Source organism: Diabrotica virgifera, chromosome 7 (genome assembly GCF_917563875.1).
Source record: "Diabrotica virgifera virgifera chromosome 7, PGI_DIABVI_V3a".
Taxonomy (NCBI): Eukaryota; Metazoa; Arthropoda; class Insecta; order Coleoptera; family Chrysomelidae; genus Diabrotica; species Diabrotica virgifera.
Window position 1 is genome coordinate 98,152,999 of NC_065449.1, and position 24,866 is coordinate 98,177,864.

The 24,866-nt window shown below is 33.8% G+C and overlaps 1 protein-coding gene across 1 annotated transcript in view; it reads right to left on the reverse strand.

The window, feature by feature from the left end:
* Nucleotides 1-807: 807 nt before the first annotated feature.
* Nucleotides 808-24,866, reverse strand: part of LOC114330753 (A disintegrin and metalloproteinase with thrombospondin motifs adt-1-like) — a 385,883-nt gene continuing 361,824 nt past the window's right edge. Inside the window, exons 15-18 of the mRNA XM_050656578.1 lie at nt 18,402-18,513; nt 18,063-18,223; nt 15,226-15,394; nt 808-1,024 (exon numbers count right to left, since the gene is read on the reverse strand). Of these exons, the coding sequence (XP_050512535.1) occupies nt 888-1,024; nt 15,226-15,394; nt 18,063-18,223; nt 18,402-18,513 (579 nt within the window). The 3' untranslated portion in view covers nt 808-887. The remainder of the gene's footprint in view (nt 1,025-15,225; nt 15,395-18,062; nt 18,224-18,401; nt 18,514-24,866) is intronic.

Genomic DNA, 24,866 nt, shown 5'->3' on the forward strand with positions numbered 1-24,866 from the left:
ATGACCAATTCAACCGGCCATTGTCGATATTGGCCGGATTTAGAAAATGCTGACAAATAGACAATGCTTTCCGTTTAAATTAAATGTTCAAATTGCCAAGAGGCAGGTGGCTGGCAGCGTGAACATTGGATTTAAGCGAAAAGCAAATATGTTTATTTGTCAAATAAATATATCTTTTTCTGTTTTCTGACAGGAGTAAAATGCAGTTTGAATTAAATAAATTACATACATTCTTTTTGTGTCAATAAATTTAATTTAAAGAAATTTTTTTTTGATAATTATGTTAATGATTATGCTAATGAATCATCATCATCATCATCATCATTTTGGTGCTACAGCCCTTAGAGAGCCTCGACCTTCTCAAGCTTTCTACGCCATTCTGTTCTGTCCTTTGCTTGCATTTTCCAGTTGCCGACTTCGATCGTCTCGGCATCTTGTGTTACCCCGTCCATCCACCTCACCTTTGGTCTACCCGGTCTTCTTATTCCCACGGGTTATGCTGTTAGAAATTAAAGTATACGTTATACTAATGGATAGAGAATTTAATAACCTTTTAAATGAGCTATCACACGAACCCTATTCTGATTAAAAAAAACATCGACTGCGTCACCACGCCCAGATGGATGACGTCACTAGTATGATATACCTACATCCCAAAAAATCATAATTAAAAATAAAATCGACCTATCTGTACCTATACCACTACGAGATAACTGGTAGTTGGTGTCCTAGAAAAGAATGCAATCTACGAGTTGTTAGAAGTCAATGAGGTTGTTGATACATTGAAAGAGGCATAGAAAAAAGACATTAATACAATATTATTTTATTTAAACGTATTTCCATCTACCAATATACCTAAATAGATCACATGAAAAGGAAAATGCTTTTTAAGCATAGTTTATATATTCATCACTGCTTGTAAAGGAAACGTGCGGATGGAAGTCTTGTTCTGAGTTTATGCTGATGTGTACTGGGTTGTTTAAATCAATGTTGAACTGGTTTATACCATTTGAGCTTAGATTGCCTAAAAAACAAATATTTTATTTAAAATACAAGCTGATGATATATATTTTATTTAATATACAAATAAATATTAATACGAAGTGAGTGTCGATAACGATTAAAGTAAACTGTGAACCTGAGGCATATGCATGCCGTCGGGCGATGCTATTGGGACCGTGCAAGTTCGGCAAAGCGACCTCTATTTCTACGCTCTGTACTTTTTTTCGCACTTTTAATTATATTGGCCAATTATATTACTCCTGGTTGCTGGATAATTGTCAAGACCATAGTCCAAAAAAATAATAAGAAGAAAAAATAAGATGCAGGTTATGTTTAGCAAACGTAAACAATTGTATGTAGTAAATAAAATCAGTTATTAAAATGCAGTACTGCAAGCAAAATACAATTAATTAAATTTACCTTTATATAATAATTGCATATCATATCAATATTGTGGAGCAATATATAATTTTCCTGCGTCAATGACAGAAGGTATGAAATATACGTCAATTTGACAATTTCAATTGACAATATGAATTATTTAAGATAGTTGCAATATTTCTACGCGACTCGCGCACGGTCGTTTCTCGTTTCCCTTTCCAAGTACTTGCACACCGCGAATTGGGAACGTGCAAGTTCGGCAAAGCGACACCTATTTCTACGCTCTGCAACTTTATTCGCACTTTTAATTATATTGGCCAATTATATTAGTCCTGGTTACTGGATAATTGTCAAGGCCATAGTCCAAAAAAATAATAAGAAGAAAAAATAAGATTCAGGTTATGTTATTAAAACGTAAACAATTGTATGTAGTAAATAAAATTAGTTATTAAAATGCAGTACTGCAAGCAAAATACAATTAATTAAATTTACCTTTATGTAATAATTGCATATCATATCAATATTGTGGAGCAACATATAATTTTTCTTCTTCAATGACAGTACATATGAAATGTACGTCAATTTGACAATTTTAATTGACAATATGATTTATTTAAGAAAGTTGCAATATTTCTCCGCTATTCGCGCACGATCGTTTCTTAATTCCCTTCCAAGTACTTGCCGCGAATAGGAATCTATTCGAGTAAAGCATCAGCAGTTTACCCGTCTAAACCGATTACATTTTGTACTTTGCACCCAGTATCATAGTGTGAAACCAAATAAAAATAGACGGTTTTGTTTTGATTCAATTTGAGTTTCTTACCATCCTCTGACAAGTGTTTCTAGATTAACCCGTTATCAAAGAAGCTTTGTAAGAAGACTGAATCAAAACACACCGACTGGTTGGAAAATATTATCAGAGAAGATTGCTGAGAATGGAATATTAGAAAACGATAACTTCGAGAAAAGCTGGCAAAATCTCAAAAATAACATAATCAACGTTGCAACAGAATCACTTGGAAAGAAGAAAGTAACGAATACTAACATATTAAAAAAACCCGTAGTTTAAAGAGGAAGTGAAGATAAAATGTGAATAAAAGAAGAAAACCTTTTTACAATACAGAACAAAACAAACACGACAAGCATACAACCACTATAAACGAATCAGAAACGAATACTTTAGTGAGACAAATAAAAAGGGAACACGACAGAGTTTCTAAAAACAGATGAAACACGACTTCTACGGAACACAAAAATAAGTAGGTAAATGATCAGAGGGCAAAGAAAGGAGATGAACTAATAAAAACGAAATACATTCAGGAGGAAACATGGGCAGACTACTTCCGATCTCTATTTGCTAAAGGCGACGATAATGAACTACCAACACCTGAAGTTACGACAAACGAAGAAATACACATCGAGGAGGGAGAGGTAAAGGGAGAATTAGGAAAATTAAAAAATAGAAAATGTCCAGCAGAGAACAGAATATCGAACGAACTCCTAAAGTACGGTGGACAAGATCTAACTAAACAACTATTAAAACTAATACAAAAAATAATAGAACAAAACAGAATACCACAAGAATGGAGATCAAGCATCCTAATACCTCTCTTCAAAAAAGGAGACAAATCGGACCCGGAGAAAGAAATTAACAAAGTGATAAAAAACAAATTGAATGAAATTATAACATTAGCATAAGAACAACAAGGTTTTAGGTCGGAAAGGTATGCACTGACGCTATATTTATAATGAGGCAAGTTCAAGAGAAATTGTTGTAATACAACAAAGTGGCATATTTATGTTTCGTGGACCTTAAGAAAGCATTTTACAGGGTCAATTTAAAGGACGTTATCCATTTGTTATACTCAAGAGAGGTACCTCTAGGAATAATTGTAACGATCGAAAACATCTACCAGAACAACACAATAAAAGTAAAAGTGGAAGATGAACTAACTGACCCAATTGAAGCCGGTAATGGGATAAGACAGGGGGATTCCTTGAGTCCTTTATTGTTCAACCTGATCATGGACGAAATAATAAAAAAAGTAAGAACTAAAAAAAAGGATACCAAATGGGGGAAAACAACTTAAAATAAACTGCTATGCAGACGATGCAATACTAATCTCTCAAAGTGAAGATGATTTACAACGTATGCTGCACCAATTTAACATAACCGTCAGCAAATTTAACACGTTAGTTTCCCCAAAAAAGTCAAAACGCATGGTTATAACAGCAAATCCAATAAGATGTAAATTGGAGCTGGAAGGCATAGGCGTAACCAGGATGATCCTAAGGGGGGTTACATCTACCTGAAAGGGGGGGTTACAACTACTGGAAATATCTGAGGGATATGATGTTAAGCGTATAGAGCTGAAAGTACATCCCAATGGGGGGGGTTACAACCCCCAAAACCCCCCCCTGGTTACGCCTATGCTGGAAGGTTAGATAATAGAGCAAGCAGTGGAGTTTAAATATCTAGGAATCACACTATCTAGCTACGGAAGGCTCGAAACAGAAGTGGAAGATCAAGTGAATAGAGCAAACAGAGCCGCAGGTTGCCTGAATGACACAATATGGAGAAATAAAAATATCGGAAAAGAAATGAATGGTTTTAAAACGAAAACGGAAATAAAAATATCGGAGAAGAAAAGAATTTACAAAACAGTCATCAGACCAATAATGACATACGCGGCAGAAACACGACCCGACACAGAGAGGACAAAAAGATTGCTCGAAACAGTGGTGGATCCAGCATCGTCAAGAGGGGGGCCGGTTGGCTAAATTTCTACGAAAAATAAATTAATAAATGAATCCACAAGGAAAAAGTTTTCCTGTAGTTGGCTGTATACCATGTAATACAAAAAACAGCAAAATCATTTATAAAAGGTATATATTTAAAATCCCTAAAAAGGGCTACATCACAATCACATAACAAGTTTTCGACTGATTTACCAGTCATCATCAGTGCTTACATGCTAACCAGCAAGATATAATTTAACAAACATATGTGGGTCAACGCCCTGTATAAGTAATCCCTCAAGGAAACATCGGTTGAAAATGCTAACTTAAGCATGGATGTTTAAGGTATTTTAGTAATATGCCCCAGGTAACATCTGAGCTTTTGTATTCACTTGTTCACATGGTGAAGGTATGGCAGCAAGTGACTTCACATGGTGAAGGTATGGCAGCAAGTCACTTGCTGCCAGCTGCGGATCCAGCATCGTTGAGAGGGGGGGCCGATTGGCTAAAATGAAAATCGGATCGAAGAACTGAAAAATACCTGTTCAGTAATATTTAAAAATCTATCGAGGGACACCAAATACGACCCCCTACTCCAACCCCTAGAGGTGGGATGGGGCTCAATTTAAAGTCGTAAATAGAAACCCCCAGTTTTTATTGCAGATTTGGATTCCTTACGTAAAAGTAAGCAACTTTTATTCGAGACATTTTTTCTATTCTATAGAAATAGAATAATATAGAAATAGTCTGTCTCGAGAAATACACTTCCAAATAAAAAACTAAAAATCACGTGTTTAATATTTTTCAAAAACCTATCGAATGACACCGTGTCGTGTTTGGTGGCATTCGATTCGATAGGATTTTGAAAAATGTTCAACTTGTGTTTTTTGATTTTTCATTTGAGAATGTGTTTCTATATATATTAAACAATTTCTATAAATTACCCATGGTATCACGATAATTCGTTTTTCCGATTATAGCGCCATCTATCCAGAATTCGAAAAAATGTCTCGAATAAAAGTTGCTTACTTTTATGTAAGGAATCCAACTCTGCAATTAAAACTGGGGGTCTCCATTACATATTTTAAAGTTACCCCCATCCCACGCAGGGGGTCGTGTTTGGTATCATTTGATAGATTTTTAAAAATTATTGAACACATATTTTTCATTTTTTCAATCCGATGTTCATTTCGCGAAATATTTCAACGGTTCCGCTACTTTTGGGCTGGGACACCCTATACAGGGTGAGTCATGAGGAACTGTACATACTTCTACCTCGTATAGAGGCTCCTATGGGGAATAACAAATGACCATTAAAAAGTGTCTGCTCCCATTTTTTAATAATATGCAGGGCGAGTTTCGCATTTTGACAGAAATTTTTATTCGTCATAATTTTTGAACGGTCAGATCGATGTGTCTCTTATTTTGGCCAATCGTTACACTATTACCACCTAATCAACTAATTTATTCAAACTAGAAAAAAATCAGATTCGGCTTTAAAAAAATTAGTTCGTTTTGGTCTTAGAAAAAATTTAACCCTGTATACACTTTTTGAAAACTCTAATATGAATTTTACAAATTAGACAAATAGGCAATTAAAATGGCATATTTATTTTTTTTCCGCACACGATTACTTAATTTTTTATAAAAAAATCAAATTTCACTATGAATTAAAAGTTTGGTAAAGTGAACCATAGATTTAAAAAAAATAACTTTTATTACAAAAATTAATTTTTTTTGCACAAATAAGTAATTTATGTTACCATGCAAACAACTGATTTATTCAAACTAGAGAAAAATCAGGTCCGGATTTAAAAAATTATTTCTTTTTGTTCTTAGAAAAAATTTCACCATGTATACGCTTTTTGAAAACTCTAATATGAATTTTACAAATAAGACAAATATGCAATTAAAATGGCATATTTATTTTTTCCCCACACGATTACTTAATTTTTTATTAAAAAATCAAATTTGTCAAAATCGGAATTTTAACCTAAAAATGAAAAAAAAAAAATGAACTCACGGTTTAACTCGCTACAACTCTGTTCCATTTTAATATTTTTTTTTCTGAAATATTTACAGCACATACCTCTTACCATTGTGAAGACTATGAAAATTGTTGTAGACTTTCAGTCTTCTTCTTGTAAAAGTTGCAAACTTGTAAATCGCAAAAATTAGGTGGGAAAATTTAAAATTTATCAATTTGATCACGTCTATGTTAAACTATAGAGTCCAAAAGAAGTGTTATGGGAAGTTTTAGATCTAGACGTGTTATAGAAAAAAAAATGGTAAAACTTTTAATTTTAAGAAAAACGTTGTTTTTGTAAATTAACTTTTGTAAAAAAAGTTAATTTTTTTAAATATATGCAAAAACTTTGCCAAACTTTTTATGCATAGTCAAATTTGATTTTTTAATAAAAAAATAAGTAATCGTGTGGGGAAAAAATAAATAAGCCGTTTTAATTGCCAATTTGTCTTATTTGTAAAATTCATATTAGAGTTTTCAAAAAACGTATACAAGGTGAAATTTTTTCTAAGACCCAAATAAACTAATTTTTTAAATCCGGGCCTGATTTTTTTCTAGTTTGAATAAATCAGTTGATTGGGTGATAACATAAATTAAATATTTGTTCAGAAAAAATTCATTTTTGTAATAAAAGTTTTTTTTTTAAATCTATGGTTCACTTTACCAAACTTTTAATTATTCATAGTCAAATTTGATTTTTTTTTTATAAAAAATTAAGTAATCGTGTGGGGAAAAAAATAAATATGCCATTTTAATGGCCTATTTGTCTAATTTGTAAAAATCATATTAAGAGTTTTTCAGGTATACAGCGTATAAAAGCGTATACAGGGTGAAATTTTTTCTAAGACCAAAACGAACTTATTTTTTTAAATCCGGGCCTGATTTTTTTCTTGTTTGAATAAATCAGTTGATTGGTGGTAACATAAATTAAATATTTGTTAAAAAAAATTAATTTTGGTAATAAAAGTTAATTTTGTTAAATCTATGGTTCACTTTGTTAGAAAACAAACTTTGTTCTAACAATTAGGACACTAATAGAAAAAGCTAACGAATACCATATAGATCTGCACTTAGCGTTCGTTGACTACGAAAAAGCATTTGACAGCGTGGAAATGTGGGCAATAGAAAAAGCTATAAACAACTGTCGAATAGATTCCAGATACAGAATGCTAATACATAATATATATAAGAAAGCAACAATGACAGTACAATTGGAAGAAACCACAAAACCCATACCAATTAACAGATGAGTGTGACAGGGAGATGTTATTTCTCCTAAACTATTTACATTAGCACTGGAAGATGTTTTCAAAACAATGGAATGGACAAACATGGGAATAAACATAAATGGAAAGAAACTAAACCACCTAAGATATGCAGACGATGTAGTAGTCATAGCATCAAGTTTTGAAGAACTACAAACCATGCTAACCGAACTAGCAAATGAATCCGAACAAATAGGTCTAAAAATGAATTTTGCCAAAACAAAAACAATGACAAACACACAAGACAATAGAAACGTAATACTAAACGACACCACAATAGAAGCGGTTAATGATTATATATATTTGGGACAGATTATAAAAATAAATAAGGAAAACCAAACAGCGGAGGTAAAAAGAAGGGTCAGATTAGCCTGGGCAGGATTTGGAAAATTAAAATGGGTCCTAAAGAATAAAAAAATACAACAATACTTAAAAACAAGAGTGTTTGACCAGTGCATACTCCCAATTCTCACATACGCATGCCAAACATGGACCTTGACCAAGGCAAACATGGATAAAATAATAAAGACACAAAGAGCCATGGAGAGAGCAATGTTAGGAGTAAAATTGACAGACAAAAAGCAAAACAACTGGGTCAGAAATAGAACAAAAGTCAAAGACGCAGGTCAACATATAACCAGGCTAAAATGGAGCTTCGCAGGTCATAACGCTAGACAAACGGACAATAGGTGGAATAGCACGATACAACAATGGAGACCATGGACAGGAAAGAGAGCAAGAGGACGACCCCAGATGAGATGGGGAGACGACATTAAAAAGATAGGAGGAACGCACTGGAAACAGAAAGCACTAAACAGAAGCGAATGGAGGAAACTGGGGGAAGCCTATGTTCAGAATTTGACGAATTAAAGGGCAAAAGAAGAAGAAGAAGAAGAATGGTTCACTTTACCAAACTTTTAATTCATAATCAAATTTGATTTTTTTATAAAAAATTAAGCAATCGTGTGCGGAAAAAAATAAATATGTTATTTTAATTGCCTATTTGTCTAATTTGTAAAATTCATATTAGATTTTTCAAAAAGCTTATACAGGGTGAAATTTTTTCTAAGACCCAAACGAACTAATTTTTTTAAAGCCAGACCTGATTTTTTTCTAGTTTGAATAAATCAGTTGATTAGGTGGCAATAGTGTAACGATTGACCAAAATAAGAGACACATCGATCTGACCGTTCAAAAATTATGACGAATACAAATTTCTGTCAAAATTCGAAACTCACCCTGTATATTATTAAACAATGGGAGCAGACACTTTTTAATGGTCATTTGTTATTCCCCATAGGGGCCTCTATACGAGGTAGGAGTATGTACAGTTCCTCATGACTCACCCTGTATATAAAGTTGACGAAAAAAATAAATATATATAGTGAATTATCATTCAAATTTAAAAAACCTACAAAATGAGACTTTATAAGTTAACAACTTACAGTAGTTTCGGAAATGTAATAATGAATTAACCGAATGTAATTTTCAAAAAATCAAAATACTTTACTTTTTGCAAGGCAAAAAAATTCATGTCGAAATAGTTTTAATTTTATTTCGTAATGGGAAAGTACATCATGTGACACCTCATTTAAAATCGTTTGAAATACTGATTACAAAAATGTATAATACGTACATGCGCAAAATTTTTGTCAAATGCTTTTTAAACGCATTAATTTTTTTTCGAATCCTGAGAAAACTAATACGAGAATATTTGAAAAATTTAAACGCAGAATAAAATATTACATTATTACCGAGGGCCGAAAGTCCATTAGAATAAACAAAAAGATTCTTTTGAATGATATATTTGAAATTAACAGGCTAACGGACAGAACGTCTATAGACGTCTAATTTCCATTGATGTAATGTGACAGAACGTCTATAGACGTTGCATTTTCCCCTATTCAACTTTGCAAAATACAATATAGTGTCACAACACTTGCTTATATATTTGACGCACTGCCCGTCAACGTGTTAAAAATCATACTCAATTTTCTCTTTTTTCAGCCTTGTAACTTATTAAAATAAACATTAAAGAAGTTTTCAGGGACTTTCAACCCTCGGTAAAAAGGTAATCTTGCATTTTGCGTTTAAATTTTTCAAAAATACTTATTAGTTTTCTGACGGTTATAAAAAAAAATGAATGCGTTTAAAAAGCATTGGACCGACATTTTGCACAAGTATTGCCTATACATTTTTGTAATCAGTATCTCAAAAGCTTTTAAATGAGGTGTCACATGATGTACTTTCCCATATGAAGTTTAAAATTTAATTTATTACCATAATTTTATATATGTGGATAATTGCATCCCGCGACATAAATGACTATCTATCGTACTTGTGGAGAAATACTTCTGTCAAACGTGATATAAAATATACTTATATAATATATAAGACTAATAAGACATACTTTCATGCATATAAGACATACCTTTTTCCATAAAACTCTCGAAAGTAGAATTGGTATTTACTGCATGACTTGCATAAATCGCATGACTTGTTTTGAATGCTCTCAGAACTTAAATTTAATCCAAGATCAGTAGGTCTCATACTATGATCTATCTGATAAGATGTACCTTGTACATATTTATTATCATCATTACTATTAATATTATCACCCAAATTACGTTGATTTAAAAAAAAAATAATCAGTTATATTGTGACATTTGAATTTTTTACTTTTTAAGTTCTCGGTAGAAGCTTCTGATTCATTTCGTTTATTTGACATCTTATAACTCTTCGTAAATCACAAACTATATTAATATAAAAAAAGAAGAAGAAACTCAAAATACTATGAATCACGCTAACAATTTACAAACTAAGATCTGTACGAATCTACGAATCCACATAATATTTTCGGCGAATTAAGATAGTATTTGCTAGGCGCGCAATTTTCGAGAGATTTTCGGCGAATCTGTTTTACCTGCAAACGATTTTATAATTATACGTGGAGATGCTTAAGTTGCGTTCACAGTATATAGTATATAGGATTACATATTTTTTGAAATATGCTTATTGTGATCATTTTTAATTCTTAATTTATAAGGATTATAAATTACTCATTTCCAAATACACTGGCGTCACTGGCCCGTTTTAGCCAAGTCCCATACTAATAAAATATATTTATATGTAATTCATAATTCATATAATACTGTAATTTTGACATGTATAATTATCCATTTGAAAAAATTAATAAATGTTTTTGTAATCTTTATATTATAATTAAAAAAAATCCCTTGGGTTAAGAGGGGGGGCCGATCGCCCCCATCACACCCCCTGGATCCGCCACTGCTTGCTGCCATACCTTCACCATGTGAACAAGTCAAAACAAAAGCTCAGATGTTACCTGGGGCATATTACTAAAATTCCTTAAACATCCATGCTTAAGTTAGCATTTTCAACCGATGTTTCCTTGAGGGATTACTTATACAGGGCTTTGACCCACATATTTTTGTTAAATTATATCTTGGTGGTTAGCATAAGCACTTATGATGACTGGTAAACCAGTCGAAAACTAGTTATGTGATTGTGATGTAGCCCTTTTTAGGGATTTTAAATATATACCTTTTATAAAGGATTTTACTGAATGCTTCTGTAATCTTTATATGTATATAACTTGGTTTGAGAGGGGGGGTCGATCGCCCCCATCGCCCTCTCCTGGATCCGCCACTCTCTCGAAACAGCGGAGATGGAAACCCTTCGAAAAATCGATGGTAAGACTCTATGATGGGACAGAGCTAGAAGTACAGATATATGACGGAGATGCAAGGTGGATATTAATAACTGGGTAAGAAACATAAGAATAGAATGGAATGGCCACCTAAGTCGAACGACAATAAATAGTACTCTATTAAATAGGACAGCGAGAGACGGTTCCCCAATAGGAAGACGATCAGTGGGAACACCACGAAAACGATGGAACGACAACTTACTAGAGACACATTGAAAAAACAGACAGAGTCATGTTTATATAAAAAGAAGAAGAAGAAGAGAAGAACTAGACGGTGCGTTTTGATTCAGTGCAGTCTTCTTACAAAGCCTCTTTGATAACGAGCAAACCTATAAACACGTGTCAGAGGATGGTAAGACACTAGCATTGAATCAAAACGAAACCGTCTATTTTTATTTGGTTTCACGCTACACCCGGTGAAGAGTACAAATTAACGGTTGTAGAGGTGATAGTGGTTTAGATGGGTAAACTGCTGATGCTTTATTTAGTGAAATGGATTCATAGCATCGCCCGATGGCATAGATATGCCTCAGGTTCATAATCTACTTTAATCGTTATCGACACTCACTTCATCGTTCCTCATTAGAGGTCGCTAAAGGCATACGTTGGTAGAATATTTAAATATATTTACCAACTAGTCAGTGCGTTTTGATTCAATTCAGTCTTCTTGTAACGCCTCTTTGATAACGGGTAAACCTAGAAATACGTGTCATAGGATGGTAAGAGACTCGAATTGAATCAAAACGAAACCGTCTATATTGGAGGTTAAATATAATGTCAAATTATTGTTTGACAATACAGTTTTGCAAATACAGTGATGAGCGCGCTAATAACCGGCAAAATAGCGCAAAAGATTGAAAACATAATACATTGCGCAACAAAAAAAGATGAAACTAGTGGAGATGGAAATGATAGTTATAAACGTATAAATTAACATTACATTACATAGTTTCCCCCTTTAGACTATCAGAGGAGTATGATAACTGTCACTCTGACAGTACAATTTTATAAAATACTCCAGTCACAGACGTCTAAAGGTGGGAAACTATGTAATGTAATGTTAATTTATAAGTTTATAACGATCATTTCCACCTCCACTAGTTTCATCTCTTTTTGTTTCGCAATGTATTATGTTTTCCATCTTTTGCGCTATTTTGCCGGTTATTAGCGCGCTCATCACTGTAAAGTTTATAATTTAACGACAGTTTATTTTTTAAACAACTTCACTTTCCCTTCCCTATCCTTGATTGGTCGATTAGGTTCGTAATAGTCTTGTTTTGTTGGAGGTTTAGTTGGGCGTTAGTTTTAAGAAATGTTGCTGGCTAAATGGGCACAGCTCCCAAAGGCCATAAAAATGAAGAAAAAAAAATAAACAAACAAACATCTTACATAACTTTTTATAAAACAACATGACTTTGAAACTTATATTACATCTTTGTTTCACACTCTTAAAGACAAAGAGAAACAGTGTAGCCGGTAGCTGCTGTGGTAAAGACAATACGTTATTTATTTGGCAACAGCGTTTTCCTGCTAAACTTGAGGGTAGCGAAAAACTAATATACAGGGTGTTTCATTAATAATTGTCCATATGGTAACTGGAGAAACCTTAGCACAAAATACGAAGATTTAACCTAAAACACTTAAATAAAATGTGGTTCCTTACTGAGTTACAGGGTGTTTTATCTAAAAATTTAAAAACTATTTTTGCTCAGCATTTTAAAACTATTTGACGTATCCTTTTTATACGTGGCAGAAAGTATAGGCACTATACAAACTACTAAATTATGTTAAACAAACGTTTCTGGCTATTACCAGAGCCGTACGACGGGGGAAAGTGAATGGTTGACCCTTTCCAAATTCTACGCCAGTGGCGAAATTGCTATTTTAGTTCAATTTTTGGATTCTCCGACACTTTCTATGAAAATAATATACTTTTCATTCGTAACGATAAAGTCATTAGTTTTCGAGATCTTTGAAGTTAAAAATGAAACGACACAGTTATTTTGATTAATATTGTGTCGCTTCATTTTTAATTTCAAATAACTCGAAAACTAATCATTTTATGTTACGAATGTAAAGTATATTATTTACATAAAAAGTATTGGAAAATCAAAAAATTACACTAAAACAGAAATTTCGTCAGTGGCGTAGAATTTGGGAAGGGTCAACCAGCAACTATCCCCTGTCGTACGCCTCTGGTAGTACCTAGAAACGTTAAATTATCTTAATTTAGTAGGGTGTACAGTACCCACACTTTTTGCTAACTATGATAAGGATACGCCAAATAGTTTTAAAGTACTGGGTAGAAATAATTTTTAAATTTTATTCATATAAATTATAAATAATATAATAAATTAATCAAAATAACTGTGCCGTTTCATATTTAACTTCAAATATCTCGAAAACTAATGACTTTATCGTTACCAATCAAGAGTATATTATTTACGTAGATAGTATTGTAGAATCTAAAAATGGCACTAAAATAGTAATTCCTCCAGTGGCGTAGAATTTGAGAAAGGTCAACCATTCACTATCCCCTGTCGTACGCCTCTGGTAGTAGCTAGAAACGTTTGTTTATCACAATTTAGTAGGGTGTATTGTAGTCGCACTTTCTACCAAGTATGAAAAGGATACGTCGAATAGTTTTAAAATGCTGAGCAAAAATAATTTTAAAATTTCTAGATAAAACACCCTGTAATTCAGTAAGGAACCACATTTTATTTAAGTGTTTTAGGTTAAATCTTCGTATTTTGTGCTAAGGTTTCTCCAGTTACTATATGGACAATTATTAATGAAACACCCTGTATATGAGGAAAAATTTGTTGAATTTGTTTTCCGTCAAGTTGGTAACGGTGGGTTATGATGTCATTAAATCTATTACGAGAACAAGCTAGAAACATGCCAACCGAGAGAACAGGCAGGTTTCCAGCCTGGGTATGGTACAAATGACCATCTAACTTGCCTAAAGGTCCTAATCGAAAAAACTATGGAGTACAACCGGCTGCTAGTTCTAGTATTTGTTGACTACAAAAAAGCCTTTGACACTATCGAAATGGTAGCCATCTTAAGAGCTTTGAGAGATTGTAAAATCGACTACCGGTATTCCAACATTATTCAACTTATATATGCAAATGCCACAACAGCAATAAACCTCTATACCCAAATTCAAAAAATAAAACTATTCAATGCCGTAATGCAGCATGCATTCCAGATGTTAGAATGGGAAAATAGAGGTTTGAATATCGATGGCGAAATGCTGAACCACCTACGATTTGCAGATGATATAGTTTTAATAACCGACGACTTAAAGGAAGCCCACGAAATGCTGCAAGAACTACAAAGAGTTTCTCAAAAAGAAGGGTTGGAAATAAATTTTGGGAAAACTAAAATGATGACCAATTTAGTACCTAGCGGACCACTGACACTAGAAAACTGCCATATCGAAACAGTTCACAAATACATCTATCTGGACCACATACAATTATCTAGAAGAATAGCTTTAGGATGGGCAGCGTATGGCAAACTAAGAGACGTGTTCAAGGAAAACATCCCAATAAAGCTAAAAAGAAAAGCATTTAACCAGTGCGTACTTCCGGTGCTTACTTATGGAGCTGAAACACTGACATTGACTAAAACATCAATAAGAAAATTACAAGTAGCACAACGAAAAATGGAAAGATCCATGCTTGGCCTAACTTTGAGAGACAGAATACGAAATGATGAGTTACGGCGAAGAACTGGAGTGGAAGACATCATAAAGCGCATTACGAAGTTGAAGTGGAAATGGTCAGGACACGTCGCAAGACAGAGAGACAACAGATGGACAAGGAAGATCTTAGAGTGGCGGCCAAGGGCGGACAAACGAAGTCGTGGAAGACCACCTACCAGATGGACCGACGATATTAAGAGAATAGCGACAAACTGGATTGCAGCTGCCCAGGACAGAGAAGGGTGGAGACATCTTGAGGAGGCCTATGTCCGACAGTGGACAAATTTGGTTGTGTGATGATGAAATCTATTACGAGCATGCTTAATTGTTTTGACTTTTAGTTTACCTACAACTTAATTTTATATTTTCGTACCTGCTAAAGTTCGGTGTAAATCTTTTATAATATTATCCAGTTCCATTTGATTAAGTTTCATGGTTATTTTGGTAGAATTATTGTTATCATACAAAGATCTCTTCGCTCTCGAAAGCAATGCAAGAGTAAATTCACTCTCAGATACTGGTGTGTCATCTGTGCCAAATTCCTAAAAAAAAATTAAATGCCTCGTCTTAATAGTCCTGATAGAAATATGCTTTATTGTCACTGAAAATTTTACAAGTTTATGGACAAAGCTTATCTACATAGAGTCCAAAAATAACAATATCAAATGCAATTTACTGAAATTCGATAAATCGTTAATATTAAAAAATATAAATTATTAAAGTAAAGCAAAAACAAAAACAATATATTGCAAAATTTATATAAATTACAAGCTGAACATACAACAAATTAAATACAAACATAGGAACTAATACGTTTAAGGTGCTGCATATGACATCCAAATATAGATAAATATACTTTTTCTACAACCGTGTTAAAAATGCAATTTTTAGCACTCCATACGTGCGTTAAAAATGTTACTTTAAGGCACTAGTGCTTTAAAATATTTTTAAGGCACTGCAGTTCGTATTGACCGTATAGACAATTTTGATGTAATGTCAAAAAAATATAAAAATGGAATGTCAGTCAAGTTCAAGTAAAAGCTTTTGTAGATATTGTCCTGTAATTACGTTTGTAGAAAAAATATTGTATGATATGCGTGTTAAAAAGTACATTTATAAGGCACTCATGTGAATTGCAGAACTCGCTATCGCTCATTCTGCAAACTTTCACATGCGTGCCTTAAACGTGTACTTTTAACACTTATAAATAACTGTTAGTTACTTGTACATTACTGTAATCTCTTAGTTAGTCATTAAGAAACTCTTCTATGTACTTTTGATAGGCGTTTGTCATTTTACAGAACTTGAGATGGTTGTATAGTTTTTTTGGGGAATATAATATAGATTTCTTTACTAACTCAGTGGACGGGATAGATAAATAGACATCAAAGGTTAAATTTCTGGTGAAATAATCATGATGAGGTCTTGCTGGAAAGACATGTAGGTGTTTATGACTTAAGCAGACAGTTTCTAAAATACTTATATAAAGATGGAAAGGTTAAAATTCCGTGATCTTTGAAGTAACTTCTGCAATGTGTTGTCCTTCTGAGGCCAAACATTGCTCTCTTTTGTAATTTAAAAATAACATCAGATTGGGCAGCTGTACTGGAATCCCAAAAATGAAGACCATATCAAACATGAGACTCGAACAAAGAAAAATATATTATTTTAGAAGATGCTAAATTGATTTTCATTGAAACAGATCTTATAGCATAGCAAGCTGAGGCAAGTTTCTTACTTAACAAATCGATATGAAGGGACCATTTGAGGTTGATGTTTAAAAAAAGTACCAAGGAATTTTACAGAATCAACGGTAGTGATCTGGCTGTTATTAAGAAGCAAGAGTTGAAGAGCACTTTATAGGATAATACTACTGTCTTATTCACGTTAAAAGAGAGTAAATTAGAGTCAGACCAGATTTTTATCGTAACCAGATCAGAAGTTGTAGTTTCATGAAGGATTGCAATAGTTGAGTTGCTCCAAGTGATACTGGTGTCATCAACCGAAAAAAAAATTCCATCCATTTTTAAATTATAGATGTCATTTATAAAGATACGGAAAAATATCCAAAAAGGATCCAATACTGAACCTTGTGGTTCTCGACATATAATGTTTTTGAGACTAGAGTCAGTATCATTTGCTTTAACCAGTTGTTTCCTATTATCCACGTAAGATTGGAACCAATTGTAATTCCGTAGAAATTTAGTTTTTTTATTAAAATGTCGTGATTTACACAATCAAAAGCTTTGGCGTAGTCACAGAAAACAGTGGCAGTATAAAGGTTATTGTTTGGTGCTTGGCAAACCTCATGTACCTAGTACAGAAAACATGGCATCAGTGGTACATTTATAAGTTAAAAAGCCGAACTGATTTTGTGATAAAATGAAAATAATATCAATGAGAAAGGACATAAGTCGGGTTTTTATGAGTCTCTCAATAATTTTACCGTGTACCGGTAGTAAGTCAAAAGGTATATAGTTGCAGGCATTAGATTTTCCACAACCCTTATGAAGAGGAGTAATAATGGCTGTCTTAAGGCACTCTGGAAATTTACCCTTTTCAAAGGTTTTGCTCGATTTTAATTAGCTATTTATCTACAAGAACTGATCTAATTTGTCTATATGTTCGCTAATTTTCAAAACTAAGATCTTAAATTAGTTACCTATATTTAATATACGGTGATGAGTGCGCTAAATAACGCAAAAGATGGAAAAATTGTTAAGTTGTGAGATAAAGCCAGTTCTCATACGTGGCTAGTTGACTTTAGCCATAACCAGGTACCTATGTACGAGCGACGCCAAAAAAGAGTATATTTTAATTTCCCATGTTAAAACAAATTATTGAAAAGATTAAGACAGATGCTAGCAAAAACAGGAATTAGTAGCCATTTTAATTATAAATCAAACTAATAATAAAAATATCTCAACTAAAATATTTTACTAAACGTCATAAGTATTATAATTATGACTGAAGTCAACTAGTTCTTAAGCTAACGTCTAAAGGTGGAGACTATCATTTAATGTAATGTAAATTTATAGGTTTTTAAAAAGAACTTCCCACCTCTACTAGTTTCATCTCTTTTTATTTCACATATTATGTGTTCCATCTTTTACATTATTTTGCCGGTTTTTAGAGCACTCATCACTGTAGACGCATGTATAAAACTTGCAGATAATTGTATAGTAATAAATGAATTATACAGATTCTTACCAAGCATTTACCGCTGACGCAGTAAGCTTTCTTATTTGCTGGCATCCCCTTAGAGCAGTCGGTTCCAAATGGAAACCATCCATCTTCTCCATTTACCAAATAGAATCTATGAGAGATCAAAGCATCTTGGCAAGCTACTCGACATGATCTATCAGGATCCTCTACAAAATATATAGATACATAGGTAGAGGTGTATAATGATAAAATTAGTAATTTGGAATAAATAATAATGGACAAGCGTTGATTTTATGATCTTTTAAAGAGATAGAGTCTAGATGGGCGAAATACCGATATTGTATACTAAATCAAAAATGAGCAAAACATAAGTTTGACACATACCTACAGCTGGAGATATCTGCATTCCTAAACCGGACAGCCTCCTTACTCTTTCTTTGTATTTTGTACAGATCAGGGAAGCATGTTGAAACGGCGATTTTACTCTACTGCATCCCTTTAAAACATCATAATCATTATATTATTGGTAAATAGTCCATTCTTTCGAAAGATTAAAACCAGAAATCGATAAAAAATTAAGAGACAACCAAGCAGGATTCAGGGCAAACTGCTCTACCTTGGATCATATATTATGTACCATTAGAATTATCCTCGAACAGGCTACCGAATACCAAAAGAAGATATGCTTTGTGGACTTTGAAAAGGTATTCTATAGAGTGGACCCTGAAAGTATGTGGAAAATACTAAAACTATATGGAATACCAGAAAAATACGTCAACCTGATCAAAATGTTTTATGAAGACTACCAAACAAAAATAGAACATAATGGAAGGATAACAGAAAATGTAAAAGTAGAAACAGGCGTCAAGCAGAGATGCATATTGTCGCCGATGCTATTTGCATTAATTATGGACTGTATAATGAGGAGAGTGGAAGATGGAAAAACGGAATTAACATGGAATATGACAAGAAAATTGGAAGATTTAGAATTCGCGGATGATGTATACCTGCTGACAGAAAAGAAACATCAGATGGAGAACAAACTGAAAAACCTATCAAACACAGCTAACAGAGTAGGATTAAAATTAAACATGAAGAAAACGGAAATACTCAAGGTTGAAGAAGAAAATGACAAAATTAAGCTGGACGAGGAAGAAGTCAAAGAAGCAGAAAAATGCACATATCTAGGAGCAGTTATACAGAAAGATGGTGGAACAAAAGCAGACGTCCAAAACAGAATAATTATAGTTCAATGGGCTTTTAACTCACTGTCCAAAATTTGGAGTTCCAGCGTGATAACAAGAAAAACGAAAATTAGAATTTTTAACAGCTGTGTAAAAAGTGTATTACTATACGGTGTTGAAACATGGAAAAACAATAAACAAGATATAGGTAAGGTACAAAAGTTTATAAACAAATCACTAAGAAGGAGACTTAGAATATACTGATACTGGCCACAGAAAATTACAAACACCGAATTATGGGAGAAAACAAGGCAAGAACCCGCTCTTGAATCTATAATGAGAAGAAAAAAGGAAATGGATTGGTCACACGCTTAGGAAAGATTCGAACAATCTAACGAAACAAGGACTTGAATATGAGCCATTGGGTAAACGAAGAAAGGGGAGGCCAGGCAATACTGGAAAGAGGAGTGTAAGGAAAGAACACGAATCAGTAGGACTAAGCTGGGGAGAACTAAAAAATAAAGCTAAGCTAAAAATACAAGGGAATGAAAGATATTGACAAACGAAATAATAAATAAAAGACCTGACGAAATGCTTACTTAACAAATAGTGACGTAAGGAGTGCATTGACCTAGTCAATCAACCACTATCATATAGACCGGCTAAGAAACGCGCAAAGCGACCTTTCCTCCACTTGGAGCTACAGGTCATAGAAAGAGAGAGAGAGAGAGAGAGAGAGAGAGAGAGAGAGAGAGAGAGAGAGAGAGAGAGAGAGAGAGAGAGAGAGAGAGAGAGAGAGAAAGGCAGTTCATTCTTTCAGGATAAAATATTGTAAAACCTCAGAATTTTAAAAAAACTGCACCGATTTTGATTCAATTTTGTAAAAAAGGTTAATTTATCTTCCTCTTCAAAAGTTATATGACTCAAATGTATGGTTTTTTAAGGGGTGAAAAATACCCGTTTTTTACCAAAAATTAAAAACTGCAGATTGATGCGTTATTTAAATTAGTCCCCAGTATACCGTCCCTTTTTGAAAACGATTACAAAAGTCTTAAAAATAGTTTTAACTGTTTCGTTTGAGTGAGTCTACCACTTTCTGAAAAGTACCAACGAGTACAGGTTGGACCACACGCACAACACCTAAACTTGCAGCTCTGGTGCGGTTATATAATTTTTAATTTTAATCAAAAGGATATTCGTTAAAATAAAATACATTATTTTTGTCGGACAAAAAAGAGGGAGCGATTGTCGAGTCCGACACCCGCAAGATGTCACACCAGCGCGGTACAGTTTTGTTATTACAAAACTCTATGATACGGCCTATGCATACGATAAACCACAGAACCTTGCTAACTAATATCTATAACACTGTGCTTGACTATGACCTGGTAAATATCATTAGATCACTGTTGTATAATAGACGCTTCTACGTTGTACTAAATGGAAAGAAGAAGAACCCAAAAAAATGGCCCACCTCAAGGAAGCGTTCTGGCACCGTCTCTATTCAATATCTACACCAACAACCAACCAATGCACGCCCAAACTGAGAGTTTTGTTTACGCTGACGACCTTGGTATCGCTGTAAAGGGGAAAACACACACACAAGTTGAGTCGGCAAAGCTTTAAACATGATGTCAACTTACTATAAACAAAACTCATTAAAGCCAAACCCTACTAAAACCCAAGTATGTGCATTCCACCTCAACCTCAAAAACTATCTGGCGCATGTAAAACTGAATGTTTCTTGGGAGCGGACAACGCTTGGAACATACTGATAGGCCCAAATATCTTGGAGTGATACTAGACCAGTCAGTAACATATAAATTCCACTGCCAGAGCACAAGATAAAAGGTTTCTACGAGAAAAAACCTTCTCCGGAAACTTTTAGGGAGCCAGTGGGGTGCAAACACCCAGGTCTTAAAGTCAACAGCTGAGGCCTTATGTTTCTCAACAGGGGAATATGCTTGCCCCGTCTGGGGTAGATCTATAGACATGCCCAACAAGGCACCACGGCGTTAAATGAAACATGTAGAATAACTACTGGTTGTATGAAGCCTACCCCTCTACCCCTACTGTACCGGGCAGCTGGATTCGCATCACCAGACGACTGCAGATGCGCCTCACAATATGTGGAGAAGTTCAGGCAAACTTTCGATGAAAGGCACCAATTATACGGGTTTGACGAACCGCCAGGAACCAGCGGACTCAAGGAAAAGGTTTATGAGAAATGTCAGCGTCGAACTACCCGAACTGTTTCCCCTACATCCAGAACGACCTAATGGAATGAACCTGGACTGGAGAATCTGGCGGACACTCAACCGCATACGCACAGGTGTTGCACCTGTAAAACAGAACCTCATTAAATGGGGCATTAAGACAGATAACGACGCACTTTGTGAATGTGGGGAAATACAGAACGTGGAGCCCCTGAGAGTATGCAGACTTTACCCATCACAGTGCACCCTCGATGATTTATGGCTCGTAAATACAAAGGGTGTAGACGTAGCCCGATACTGGACAGAAAACCTGTAGTCGGATCCAGACACGAAAAAGTAAAAGTAACAAAACTCTTAATTTTCAATTGAAAGTACCTAATTATGATTCAATACAAAATATTGTCGATCTCTTGCCCGCCAAATTTACAGCCTCGTTTGTTTAGTCACAACGTAGGTAAAATGTTAATTGTGGCAGGTTATGTTTTGCGATTACAAAATTTCGGATACAAATCACAAGTGATAGCTTGGAGGGTCCTTTATCCAAATATAGCACAGTCGGATAAAAATTCGGTATCAGATAGCCAGTCCGACCAATTAATTTCAATTAATTAAGATTAGGATTAAGATTCAAACGTCCGCCTATGGTTATTTGTCAAAAAAGTTTACATTTTTTAATCCTCTAGATCAGCCTTTCTCAACCGGTGGGTCGCGACCCACTAGTGGGTCACGGCATGGCTTTTACAGTAGCTGAATAACGTACATTATGTATTATCATGGGTAAGAAAGTGGGTCGCTAGACGTAAAAGGTTGGGATCCACTACTCTAGATTCTAGATTTTTTTACGTCAACGTCGACTTTTTTGACAAATAATCATAGGCGGACGTTTGAATCATTACTAATTTAATGACAAACTAAGGTATCTGAAGGTAATATCGCCAAGCTAAGGTTTGGAATTTTTTTGTAGGATAGTGGGTCATATTAAAAAATATGTCACAACTTGAGCTATTCAATGAACTACTTGAAATTACGTAGAATCCACTAAAATAATGACTTGGGCATTTTTACATATTTACGGGACAATTTAAAAAAAAAAGTCATCTTTGGCGATATTTCCAACCCTTACTGGCAATATCGCCAACCTATTATTTCGAATGCAACACGGTCTAACAATTGAACATTATACTTCAAAATGATATATTTGCTGAAAAATAACAATAAGTAACTATTTAAGAACAATAAGATTTTTGTACCATAATCTGGAGTGATTAGCATATCTGAAAATGAAGTGTCATGTTTTTCTTGATCTGTTGTTTCCAGATCACGTAACTCTATATCATCAGAATCACTGTTGCTTGTAGATGACTCTACGGCAGAGCGCTTTTTAATTTTTCCAACCTTCGACGTAAGGCAACCTTCTCCAAGTAGGGATGGTAACGCCAAGGCGTTATTACCATCCATTGGACTTGGCGATATTACTGACATGCACATAAATTGTTTGTAATTTGGTTTTCGAAGATAAGCAAAACTATCGTAAAAATCTGAATACATCATTTTACTCATTAGGAAACAAAGTACAAATCACTTAAATCAAATAATATTACTAATCAATAACGCCGCTCCAATCGAATAAACACAAAAGATGTAAAATTATAAACGGTACTCCTTCTACACCGAACACTGATACTCAACTGTCCTAAACACCGCTGGCGAATCTAAGGTCATCGTAAACATGATCACGTCATTTAGAATACTATGAGGAACATATCCATGTTGCCATTTATTATTTAGCAAACGTACTTTCTGAGAAATCACGAGTTGGCGATATTACCAAGCTGGCGTTATTACCTGCAAATACCTTACAATTTTAAATTTATTTCAAAATCAACAATCAACTTAAACCCAAACAAAATTAGTATTAATTGAATAGGTATTTTTAATATCTTTCAAATGAGATATCATTTGTAATAAGGTCCCATTAAAAATTATCAGTCAACGTAGTCCTGTAATGTCATCTATGACTATTAGTTCAAAAGATATGTGCAATATGTTATCCGCTCCGAGCTTCGCTGGTATCGCCACCTACCTACAGGATTACTAATATAACTTTTACCGGAAATTTTCTGGAAAGAAAAAAGTGTTGCCTATACTCTGTGAGTTTCGCTGGTATGGCTGCTATCGCCATCTAACGGTTGACTAATGTTCCTAGTTCGGCCGGAATTTAAAAGAGGACAGTAGAAAAGCAAATAATAGTTGTTTCAAACTTATTATTTAATTCTTATCGTGTAATATTTACAACGTAAAGAAGTAATTGGATTGTAATCGATAATAATTAATAGCAGTAAGTACAGAATTTATTATTCGTTATGATTATTTTTTAAATTTTGCTTATCGTTTTGACGTTTATGTTGACAACTAATATTAGAAAAAATTTATTCTGCAAAAAAGTATAATAATTTAATATAATTATAGTATAATACTTCTTAAATATTAACTTATGAATGACAGTTAACGGCATCCTACGTTTGCTGTGATTGGTCGTTATCTTCACGCATTCAAATTTTGTTTCAGGATTGGATTGTAAAATTGAAACCGTCAAAATTCGAGAGTGTGCTAACTGATCCTTTAGCTCAAATTTTTCTACCGTTTTAAAATTAAAATTGTGTTTACTTACTTTTTTCTAATTGTATCAATTCATTGTTGTCGTTGAATCACCTTATGCTTAGCGACAGGAATGTTGTAGAATACACAGTTACTACTGTAACCAGTATTTCGTCACTCTTTAATTTCGTGAGACATTTAAAAGCTATAATATGCAACTCTTAATGCAGAACGTCAAAAAGCAAATTTCCAGTAAAGGTTTACAAACTTGTCACTACTGGCGCTCGCGAATTTTTAATTATCCCCTCTACCTACGAGCTCACAGCGTATACGCTCTGAGCTTCGCTGGTGGCGCTCCTAGCGGATTGCTAATTCAACTTTCACCGGTAATTTTTAAATTTATTATTTAATTGTTATCGCTTAATATTTACAACGCAAAAAAGTAAATAAATTGTAATCGATTTTTTTAAAATTTTGCTAATCATTTTGACGTTCTATTGATAAAATATGAATTTCTTACTTCGGATACTTTCACAATTATCGTGTAGATGGCGCTAAGATTAATATATTAATTTATAATTACATATTACGGAACATTAAAAAAACTTAAATTCAGTATTTAAAACGTAAGTATATTTAAGGAAAAAATATGTACCACAGCTTTGACCAACTAATATTTTTTATAATTAATGTTTTTAATTTTAATTTTAAATTAATCACTTTGACATTTATGTCAAATTTCCGGTAAAGGTTTACAGACTTGCCACTACTGGCGCTCGCGAATTTGTAAATATCCCCTCTACGTACGAGCTCACAGCGTATACATAAATAATTACTAATAAATTGAATAA